The 12,321-nt window shown below is 34.8% G+C and overlaps 1 protein-coding gene across 2 annotated transcripts in view; it reads right to left on the bottom strand.

The window, feature by feature from the left end:
* Positions 1 to 2,103: 2,103 nt before the first annotated feature.
* The window catches only part of HOOK3 (hook microtubule tethering protein 3), a 109,519-nt gene continuing 99,301 nt past the window's right edge, over positions 2,104 to 12,321 (bottom strand). The window contains exons 19-23 of one of the 2 annotated variants that reach the window (XM_038559913.1): positions 11,558 to 11,640; positions 10,043 to 10,143; positions 8,297 to 8,401; positions 8,071 to 8,142; positions 2,104 to 5,169 (exon numbers count right to left, since the gene is read on the bottom strand). In XM_038559913.1, the coding sequence (XP_038415841.1) occupies positions 5,029 to 5,169; positions 8,071 to 8,142; positions 8,297 to 8,401; positions 10,043 to 10,143; positions 11,558 to 11,640 (502 nt within the window). In that variant the 3' untranslated portion in view covers positions 2,104 to 5,028. The remainder of the gene's footprint in view (positions 5,170 to 8,070; positions 8,143 to 8,296; positions 8,402 to 10,042; positions 10,144 to 11,557; positions 11,641 to 12,321) is intronic. The other variant, XM_038559915.1, reaches the window with a different exon arrangement.

The following is a 12,321-nucleotide window of genomic DNA, read 5'->3' on the forward strand; positions in this document are numbered from 1 at the left end:
AGATACTTGTTTATCATCAGGCCATTTCTTATCCCAATAATCCATTCTAATTTCTAGGAATGGATTTGTCTTAAGAGCCTTCTGTTACTTTCTCAGATTTTTATGTTTACTTATAAATATGGCATACAAACCTATCTTACAGAATATTACTGGAAAATATTGGAAAATAGAAAAATAATGAAGAGAGACATCACATGATTTTTGATAAATAATTGTTAGAGAACATGTATAGACACCCTACAACTGTCAAAACTCATATACTTGCCATAATTAGGTTCAGGTCTCTAGTTTCTCAAATAAACTAATGTCCTTTTATCAATTTAAGTGCAATGTGAAGGATCCAAGTATAGTTCAAGATAACATTACATAAACTTCATAAGTTTTTAAAGTCATAGATAATTGTGAGTTGGATTGGATTGATAAAAGGCTATTTAACAACATAATCAATACATTCATTCTTCCCAAGAACATAATCAATGATTTAAAAGAGATGTATATCATCACATTTGTATTGTCCTTCATTTTGTAAAGAGGAAGCTAAAGTAATACTTCTGTGGTTTTTGGGGGGTGGGGAAAAGCAGAAATTAGCTGTGTCAGTGGCAAATTATTTTGCTTTTTGGGTTTCTGAAAAATGAACAGTTTTACTACAAAACTTTAGAATAAAATTATTGTGCTTAAATTGGACAATAGAACATTTTCAAATTTTTCATAAAAGGAACATACACCAATTATTATTTAAATATGCTTTACAGAAAGTAAAAAATTGGATGACAGATACACTGAGAATACCCTTCCTCATATAAAAACTTCATGATAAAAAATATTAGAATCATTATAGTTACAAAGAATAAGCTCTGAAACTGCTTTCTAAATGTAATGAAACTGGGTTGTACAACTACCAAAATAAACTGCTATTTTGACATTTGGGATTATAGAAAAAGAGATTATCATATTGAATGGAAACCCTCTTAACTTATAAAAAGGGAAAATAAAAAGCACACTAAAATAATTTTCAAAGACTCTGATACCCCATTTCTTTTGTTTAGTACACTCCTTCATCTACTGCAGGGTATCATACCAGCTTGCCTTTGAAGAAATATAATGCTACATCAGCTTGATAAGAGTCCCTTCATAATACAAGGTTAAGAAGTCAAAGTTTCCTTCCATAGTTTAACGAATAGACAACAAAAAGCATTTTGTCTTAATGTTATTCTACAGTTAGCAAAAAGCAAGAAACCAAGCATTTTTCTCTCATTTTAGGATCATGGTTGTTCTTATCCATGGGGCTGTAAAACTAGCTAGGTTTACATTGGCTGTGGGTTGTGGATGCTTTTTCAGATAATCTCACATGTTCCCACTGGGGATAATTGTAACATTCCAAAATCTAAGGTCTAGACAATTGGAAATTAAATGTAGAAAGTTAAGATAATTTTAAAAATTTAGATTTTTGTTTCAAAATACTTCTTATATTGGGATAGAGATTTTCATATTTTTAACATGGTGTTATCTGGGCAGCCCGGGTGGCTCAGCGGTTTAGTGCCGCCTCCAGTCCAGGGTGTGATCCTGGAGACCTGGGATCGAGTCCATGTCAGGCTCCCTGCATGGAGCCTGCTTCTCCCTCTGCCTGTCTCTGTCTCTCTCTGTCTCTATGAATAAATAAATAAAATTTAAAAAAAAATGAAATTTAACATGGTGTTATCTTGAAAAGATGAATGCTTGTCTGGGAGCAAGGGACACTCAAAAATATTTCTTATCATTAGCTAACAAAAACAAAGCTGCTACTGAAAAGGAGATCTGAATAAAGTAGCCAATAAAATCACCTTTTCTTCAGCCTAACTCATCTTTCACTGAACAATCACTTATTGCGGATCTACTTGCACAGTGTGGATTCTCATGCCTGTGCAGGGACTAATGAGATATAAAGACCAAGGTTTATGACTGCATAACATCTAGCTTAATTTTGTACACTGAGCTTTTATCATATAAACAAAAACAGTAAAACTTCAACAAAATTATCCTATTATTATCTAATCATCTCATATCTCATCAAGCCAACTTTACCAGGCTAGGGCTATCAAACAGAAATAATTCAATCTTAATCAATTTTGGAACATTGGTCCTTTATTTAGCGACTTTTGTCAGTTATTATCAAATAATTAGACAAATGATAAAATGACTGAGTTTTTGAAACTCTTTTAAGAAATGTACAGTTGTATTATTCTCTTTTCCTATGTGGTGAACTATGATATTTGTTGGATTTTTTCCAATTACAAACTTTCTAAGTACACACTGCAGAACATAAATGTTATTCTTTAATATTCTTTAGTTATTTACTTTGTATTCTTTTACCCTGGTTAGAAGGAAAACAGAAAATAAGCTTTTTGTAAGAATTCAACACTGCAGGGATGGATCATTCCAACCTAATGCAGTAACACTGTACTTACTCCACTGCTGAGGCCAGGGCTAGCTCCACTGTATGAAGCTACTGTATACGAGGAATTTGTAAAAATATAGCACAGTATAGCTCACATCTAGATAAAGCACGCTAAGACTTTCACAAACCTCCTGAGAAATTATTAACCATTACTGGAGAAATAGTGATTTATAAATCCTGTCCAAAGCTGGGCAAGAGGAACAGGGCTGTTACTGCTACAGATAAGTTTTATTCCTGCTTTTTAAAAAAAATATCAGAATGTTTGGAAATAGAATTTCTTCTATCTAATCAAAGTAACATACTAAACTATACAGGTAAAGGGAAATGAAAGTTGTGAATGTAAACACCAAAATAACAGCATGCCAAAGATGCCAAAGCAAAATAAGAAATAAACTTGCTTCTAAAAGCCTGGCACCTTTTCCTCCCTCCCATTCAGAGAAATATATCTGAGTGGGTGGGTGGATAGGTAGGTACGTAGGTAGGAGACCAGGACTGGGACAGTAAATATAGAACTAAAATGAAAACTTCTCATCTCATAGGATACAATCCATTTAATGAATAGCTCATAGACTCTTTTATTTTCATCTATCTTATTCTGCACATAGTATAATTTCCAAATAATATTAATGTTACCAAGGTTAGTGTTAATGTCCTGTTTTAAAACAGTTAAATCCTTATGGTATTTGTGAAATAAGGGGACATGGGTAGAACCCTCTTAACTGGTTTTTAATCTTTTATTGTTAAAATTATGTTGATGAGGTCTGCTTAGCCTCCTGAAACCCCACAATGCATTCTATTCATGTGGTTCTCTCCACTATTACTAATTCTTCCTGCTTTACAGTCTTATCAGGCAGAAGCATTCACACTGCACTCAGACTTCTGTATTTAATGTAAAAAATTAGCACGAATATGGAATCATTTCTGTGTACACTCTAATACTTTTCTTCAAGTACAGTTTCTGAGGACAAATGAAAACACTACTAACTTATAGGTCAATTTACTTAAAAAAATCAGTAAAGAATTTGAAGTCAGACACCTGAATATGGTTTCTGAAAATTCTTAATTACATGTAGCTTGATTTAGTGTTATTCATTTGTATGTAATATACAGGACTAAATGAAACCTGAACTTCCAAATAGCAAGTACATGAAATAAAATCTTTTAGGTGACCTATCTAAAACCAGAACCAACCAACCAACCAATCTAATTTCAATAATTTTTTGCTTTAAAAAAAAAATTGGCCATGATGCAAGAAAAAGGCTGGAGGGGAACTTAAATATAATTTGGGACCAAATTCTTAAGCCAATATGGAAAGTCAGGCAGAGGCATTTCATTTTCAAATGGATGATATTTCACATTTACATAGCACCTTATACAAAGTGCTTTATAATCATTATTACTTGACAGCCATTCATCAACGTAAATGAACATGGTTTACAATCTGTCAACAAATCTCAGAACTTCAAGGCAACCAACTACCCAAGAGAATCTATTCAGTAGCAAATTCTTGGACTAGTACATAGAATAAGAAAAAATGTTAAGAGACTGTCATAACATCACATACAAGAAGTCACTTATTGATCTTAATGACATATTAGGATGTCAGGTTTAGGAATTACTGAGAAATAGAAGGATTTATATTAAAGAATAAGTAAAATGAGATGCAAGTCAACAGGAAATTGTCCAAAAGGTAAGGCTACCTATTACTTCTAAGTATATGGAAAATAAATCTTTTAGATGTGGAGGGCTATTGAAACTGTGTTAGCCACATTGCTATAATTTGATCTTCAGTTACTAGGATATTCCAAAACAAGAAAAAAATTAATGCACTGCCTGATTTTTTTTCTTCCGTAATTTCCCCCCAAATAACTTAACCAATGCATTTATCTTCTGTCAGCAAACAAGATAGCAAGAAATAATGAAATTTTATGTATGTTTTAAAAATAGTTTCCAAATCTTCGGACAAATTTAATTTCCTATAAAACAATGTGGAAAACTCATTTTTTCCCCTCTAAATAAATCTATCAGGTGCCTTAGGTAACATCTGATTAGCACCTCTGCCAATGTATTTATGTCTTTGCAAAAAGTGCACTTGCCAATCATTTTATATAGTAAATATGCAAGTTATTTGAAGTGCATTTGGAAAACAATTGAAAACACAGATTAATACATCATAAAAAGATTAATTCCCTTTAAACAAAGACATTCTTATAAAGCATGGTAACACAGAGGCACAATAAAGAATATAAATTGTATATCAATTATTGGCAGAAAATCTAATTCATTACAAAGCCTACATCATTGGGGAAAGGACATTTTCATACAAAGAAAAGTACTACACTATTATACAACACTTTTAATTGGGCATTTAAAAATTTTTGGCACATTAAAAGGAACTGAAAGGACTACAAAATAAAGAACCAAGAAACTAAAATATAGATAGAGGAGAGAGAAAGTCCTCAAATGAGAAACAACTAAATACCAACATAAAAGAGACAAAAAATAAGCTGGCTGAATTTCCTGAAATGTTGTCATATGTAACAGAAGTATGTTTTGAATGCAGGGTGTTTTTTAATTCTGATGGCAAGACTTGTCTACCTTGCTGTGGCTGGTTGAACATGGCCCGGATAAGATCTTCTTGTGCTGGTTGCTTGCCTTTGCCTAGCCAGAAATGACTGCCCTGAACCTGTACTAGCAAGTCTATCTTCAGCCGCCTTTTCATGCAGGGTCATTCCCTATATAACATAGGAAAAAAAAGTAATCAATGAAAAAAAGTGGAACATACTCTCACAAAAGAAAATTTCATCATGCAGAATTTGTCACATTGCATTATAAGGCACAATTAGGAATGTTAATTCTGTTCATTATAGATTAAAATCTTATAGAGACATATTAGTTCCAAAATTAGGTACAAATCTTCTCTTGGAAAAATTAAGGCTTAATTTTCTGAATTTACAATAACCAAAACACCAGATAATAGAGACAGAATTTTAGAATACGTTACCCATATTCAATCATTGTATTTCCTTTTCAAATCAAATGTAAAAAGTGATTTTCGAAGGACAAAAAGTGCAATCAATTGGTAGCAGCTGATTCACAGGAGGTTGTGGAAATTATATGGCTTATTTTGAGTGGAAAACACAAATGCACATGTCGTTTCTTGAGGAGGAAAGCCACACTAGGTATAATACATACCACCAAGGTGTTTTTCTTCACTCCAGGCGGGCTTGTATTCTCAAGCAAATTAAGAAAAGTTCCTGACAGTCCACAACAGAAGGCCCAACCGAGAGCCAGGGGTCTTTCTTGAAGCCTGGAGTAGGATGGCCTACTAGCTCAGAAAGGACAGGATAGACAATTGCTGGACCCAGAGCACCTTAACAGGAGGGAGGAGAGCTCTGGGAGTGCGCCTTTTAACCTGTTGTTCTGTGAGGAGATCAGGGAAAAAGTGGTCTAGATACTTATTTAATAAGCAGTAAGGAACCCTGACCAGGGAAATATTAAGAACTGCGTGTGAGGGGGATCCCTGGGTGGCTCAGCGGTTTAGCACCTGCCTTTGGCCCAGGGTGCGATCCTGGAGTCCCCGGATCGAGTCCCACGTCAGGCTCCTGGCATGGAGCCTGCTTCTCCCTCCTCCTGTGTCTCTGCCTCTCTCTCTCTCTCTCTCTCTCTCTCTCTGTCTACCATAAATAAATAAATCTTAAAAAAAAAAAAAAAAGAACTGCATGTGACTATTCTTACTAGTGATTGGCTACAAGTAAACTGATGGGAGGAAGTGGGCACTGCAACAAGGAAGAAAGGAAGAAATAAGCAGCTGAGATCCAAAAGGAGAGCAGGTGCATAAGCCAAGTTATGTGAAAAGTCCCAGGGCTTTCCTAAAGTGAACTGGACAGATCGGCACAGAGGACAGAAGACCAAACATTCATCTTCCTAGCACTTGTTAGTTAGCATCTAGGGAAAACATTGGTCATGGGCTCTCTGTCTTTAACAGAATTTTGGTCTATTGCATACACCCAAATTCACATTTCTCCATTTTCCCAATGGGAAAATCCAGAACATGTTTTTTTTTTTTTTTTTTTTTTCCCCAGAACATGTTTTTTTACTCAATTTGAAATCAAAGCATTTAAGAATTTGAAGAAAACTGACAAATAGCTACTGGTAGTCTTTAATTTATTAATTTGGCTACATATATTGCCGATTATATTTTATATTAAATATACTAACTTTTTTTCACTTTCACATTCTAACCAACTTATTCCAATTCTTCACATACCTTTAAGACTGCAGGAGCCATGACTAGGCCACTCTGAGATACTTAATGCCTTTTCCCGGTGCTTGTCGTTTCCCTTCCATTCAATAGTTTGGGATGCAGAACTTTCTGAATGTACGTATGAAGCTGTTACTGGCTAATTTTACTAGAACATAACTTGTGTGAGTCTACTAGGAGTTATTTCTTCACTCTCTATAGACCTGCTATTCTTTATTATGTCACAGAATAAATAAATTCAATTCTGTAAGCATAATATGTGAAGTCATACAAATCAATCAAAACTATGAAATGACTAATAAGGATTGAGGGGTAGAGTTCCAAGATCACTAACACTAACCCTTCAAGAGGTTAAGAGAATAGGTGGAGTCAGAACTAGTACTTAGAGAACTTCCTTAAATAGTTTTCCCCTATTTTTTAATTTTCAAGAAATCTATATTTGTTAACAATAATAGTATTCTAAACCCAATTTGATTTCCTTTGTTTTTTTAAATTGTGATAAAATATGAAATATGTTGTTTTAACCAAGGCAAATATAAATGTGGACATATCATGAAATTACAGGAATTTCTGACAAAGGTCAAATCCCATCATTGGAGACCTGGGACATCACCCTTTAAGACACAGTATCAGTTACAACTGTAAAAAGGAAACAATGGCAACATAACTGTAGGGTTGGGGATGGGGAGAAGGGGATGATGGAAAAAGTCTGGTTCAATTTCCTGTCTTAGGCAACAAACATTTTGCCAAGGCAGAAGTGGTCTTGCTGGAAGAAAAACAATGAAGAAAAAAAGACAGGTCTAGGACAAAACTAAAAGTACATACAGCAGCACTCTTCAAAATTCACAGCTATTCATATCCAGAAAATCTTACTGAAGCCCAGGAAGTTAACAAGCATTTATTTTCCCCTGCAATATTTTTAACACTTTTTTGTGTTAGAAAATTCAATTTCAAAACCTCCAGTTGTTCAGGGTTTAAAACTATGAACATTTTCCATACCATCCTCATTTAAGTACCACTCCTGCAAAGGCAATGGAGTAATCTCACACAATAAACACTTACTGCAACTATGTTCTGGTATTATTAAAGTCCCCTTCTCCTAGAATAAAATGGTTTTGAGGCCCAGAAATCACACTGTCATTTATCTATCCTCTAGGGATAATGATGTGTTCAATTCTTCCTAACCCTGATTATGATGGTTCTTATTTCTGCTCTTCAATCCTATGATAAGTATTAGGTTTGGTTAGTGTGTGTTAGGATAGCAATTACTTTCAGATTCATTTGGTAGAACTACTTCTACAACACAGATAGTATGATAAATATTACATATTCATTGAACTTTGCAGAGAATTTTGAAGTATTATTTTCTTACCATATTGTACCAGGCACTAACAATATATTTCTCCTCCATTTCTCTTTGAGTCTTTGTTTTCTCATATTCTCTCTAAAAAAAAAACAAGCACATGTAAACATGTAAAGATGAAAATTCAATAATAAAATAAATTATCTAAATTCATGGACACAGTTGTATATAGCAAGGGTCCTAGAAAATAAAGAACCAAAAACCAAATATCTTATTGTATAGTATAGCAAACTACCTCTAAAGAATGGAACAGTCGGTCCCGTTCCTGGAGCTGATTTTTAAGAGCTTGTATTTCTGGTGCTGCTCCTTGATTCTGCTTAGGGTCTAAAGTCCGGATAACCTGCAAAAAGGAACAAAGAAAAAATTTTAAACTTTCAATTTAAAGGCTATAACATTTAAGGAAGCAGTTACTTAAAAAAACTTGGGATCCCTGGGTGGCTCAGCGGTTTAGCGCCTGCCTTCGGCTTAGGGCATGATCCTGGAGTCCCTGGATTGGGTCCCACGTCGGGCTCCCTGCGTGGAGCCTGCTTCTCCCTCTGCCAGTCTCTCTCTCTCTCTCTCTCTCTCTCTCTCTCTGTGTCTCTCATGAATGAATAAAAATTAACCCAAACTTAAAGGTAAACCTTGTAAGAATCATAAAGCTATCTTGCAAGGATACTTTAAGATCTGAATGTATGAAATAATATTCAATTGTTAAAACTTTCATTTATATAAAACTTCCAGCTATGTAAGAATCAATTATGGCAAGCAATTCTGGCTTAAAATTAACAAATAATACTACAGTAGACATTACTGACAGGTGTCTTCCCCTTCCCTTTCCTTCCCTCTGATGTGGCTCAGCTACCATCTGCCTTTGACCAGCCCTCTACTCTAGGAGAGCAGGTCCTGATGGTTAAAAAGCCCATCACTGTGACCCCATCACCTCTGCCAGTGGGTTGGTTTAGGCATGGGCATGTGATGCAATTCTAGCTGACCAACTAGCAGTCTACTGGGAAGCGTCATTTTGCTTTTTGAACCAATACTTTTACTATTAAAACTGATCAAAGCTATAGAAAACTGAAAGAGGGGAAGAAAAAACCCACTTCCTTTAATCCCAATTTACCATTTGCTGCACTGCCACATCTTCTCTCCAGACACACACACACACACACACACACACACAAACACACACACACACGCTTGTCTGGGAGCCTACTGTAAAGTAATCTGTGTATCTCGTGACATGTAACCCCCAAATACTTCAACATGCATCTCCTTAGACTAAGGACATTCTCTTACACAATCATGATACCAGTATCATCTGTAAGAATATGAACAATTCTGTAAGTCATCACTATTCAGTCCAAATATACATTTCCACAGGTGTCTCCAAAATGTTTTTGATAAATCACTCCTCCTTTTACCCACAATTCAGGATCCAAAGATTAAGGTTACATTTGGCACTTTGATCCCTTTGGGATCTTTTAAATTAGAAGAGCTTCTTGTGCTCCCCCCATACTCCAATGGCTTTTTTTGTTTTTCATAACACTGACTTTTATCCCCAATTCTGGATTTAATTGATTATTTCCTGAAGGTATTATTCAACTTGTTCCAATAATCTCATTTTCTCTGGAAACTGAAAGTTAGGTCTAAAAGATGGCTTAGGTTCAGGTTACATATTATTGATAATGACACTACATCTGCTTGTTATCCTATCATTTGTGTAGCTAATTTTGATTATTACCCTAAAGAGGGGACTGCCACTTATTTTCTACATAAAGGACCATTTTCCTCTTTGTAATTAGTAACTACAGTATGGGGTGATCTATTTGGATCATTGTTTCATCCTCAGCATTTTTTTTTTTTTTTTTTTTTGTCAAAAGATTTTTTGTTCTTTTCCTGATAGCTCTTGATATAAGAAGTCACTGTACTTGTCCTAAATTGGATGACCAGTGAAACAGGATCGGAAAGTGGAGTGAGAAGCCTAGAAACTCATACTTACACTTTTGGCTTTCTCTAAGTACTTTTTATATCGTTCCTCCATTTGCTTCATTTCCTCTTCTTTCTTTCGTAAAGCTTCTTGTAATTCTTCAATTTTTAAGGCTACAGATGAGTGAAAAAAAAATTTTTTTTAGATTGTAACAACCTGAAAAATGTTTCAAAATGATAAAATGATTAGTTAACAGCACTGAAAGTGTTTGGTCTACTCCTATATATAATTATATTTTAAAAACCTGTAATTTTTTGTTTTTATAGAAAGTTTTTCTAATAAAAACTTCAGCCTGGAAATGCATAAATTAAAGAGTATCCATCAGTAGATGAGTGGATAAACAAAATGTGGTCAATATATATAATCAAATTATTATTCAGCTCAATTCTGATACATGCAACAACATGGAGATAATAAAAGTGAAAAAGAAAGATGTTCTGCTAGGTGAAGTAAGCCAGACTTGAAAGGAAAATGTATTAATCCACTTAGATGAGTTACTTAGAACAGTTCTCAGAGAAGGAAAATAGAACAGTAGCTCCCAGGGGCTGGGAGGATAGGGAACAATGGGAGGTTATTGTTTAACAGAAACAAAGTTTCAGCTTGCGATGACGAAAAAGTTCTGGGAATGGATAGTGTTTGTACAACAATGGGAATATACTAAATGTCAATGAACTATATACTTAAAAATGGTTAAAATAGTTATTTTTAAAAAAGATTTTATGTGTTAGAGAGCGCACACATACGAGCGAGGGTGGGGGGTAAGGGAGAAGACTAGGGAGAAACAGACTCCCCACTGAACATGGAGCTCGTCTTGGGGAATTGATCCCGGGACCTTGGAATCATGACCAGAGAGCTGAAGTCAGACACTCAATGGACTGAGCCACCCAGGCAACCTTAAAATGGTCATATTTATGTGATGTATATTTCACCACACTTAAAAAAAAAGGGGGGGGAGGAAGATCTTCGTTGTGCTCTACATAAAAGCTTTAATAAAGTCAGGCTACTTACATGTATAAATATCAAAAGCAGTAAAAGTTTGGTTGACTTAAACATACTATGAAAACAGCTAATTTCATAAAATATTCATTAGCATCCACAGCTAAGGAAAAACTCAGAACTATAATTAGAAATACTGGAAAGATGATTATACACTCTTTCTGTAAATAAGATAAATTCTTTAATTGCTAGAATATGTAATAGAACCTATTTCTGAAAGAAACAACTTTATATAAACTCATCACTAGGCATCTGGGTGGCTTGATCTGTTGAGCATCCAACTCTTGGTTTCAGCTCAGGTCATGATCTCAGGGTCATGAGATTGAGCCCAGTGTTGCATAAGCTTAGAATTCTCTCTCTTCCTCTGCCTGGGCCCCTCCCTCCTGCATGCACACATACTCTCTCTCTTTTAAAATCTTAAAAACAAAACAAACAAACAAACAAAAAACACACACAAAATAACTGTGATAATTAGTAACATAATATGTCAACTTCAATTAAAAATAACTATGCTAATTAGGAAAAACTCACAGCTGTTATTAAATCGTGGTTCAAGATCTTCAATAATGGCTCTCTTCTTCTGCAATTCATTATTGGCTTCATGAAGCTTCTCCCTGTAACAAAATATGTAACACATTGTCATCTACTACTGCTTTTTTCCCCCCACTTGAAATGAAAAGATCTATGTTCTTTATTCTGGGATACAGTTGCATAGCATGCAGCTGCTATGAACAAAAAAGGGATAAAAAGTCTAATCTGACATGAATTTCATATATATTTTAAAAATAGAATAGAATGAAGACTCCTGGGGGGTTGCTGGAAGTATTCTGTATGTTGATCTGTTGATTCTATAGGTTGATACCTATTTATGTAGAAAAACATCCAACAAACTTAGAACTTAGCGTTTGTATACTTTATCTAAGTTATATATCCTAATACAAGAGTAAAAAATGCACAGAAAATATGTTTCTTCCTGTTAGTTACTATATGTGCAATTCTCTCTATGGTATTTAGTTTGACACTTTGTAATATAAGAGGAAAAAAGGCTGCATAAATCAGAAGAAAATACAGAAAAAAAAACCTGAAGAAAACAGATCACTTTTTATTTTTTAAAGATTTTATTTATCTTTCATGAGAGAGAGAGAGAGAGAGAGAGAGAGAGAGGCAGAGACTTGATCCTGGGACTGGGATCCTGGGACTCCGGGATCATGCCCAGGGCTGAAGGCAGGTGCTAAACCGCTGAGCCACCCAGGGATCCCCCAGATCACTTTTTAAAGTCTATTTCTGGTCTTTTT

The sequence above is a fragment of the Canis lupus genome, chromosome 16, assembly GCF_011100685.1.
Source record: "Canis lupus familiaris isolate Mischka breed German Shepherd chromosome 16, alternate assembly UU_Cfam_GSD_1.0, whole genome shotgun sequence".
Taxonomy (NCBI): domain Eukaryota; kingdom Metazoa; phylum Chordata; class Mammalia; order Carnivora; family Canidae; genus Canis; species Canis lupus.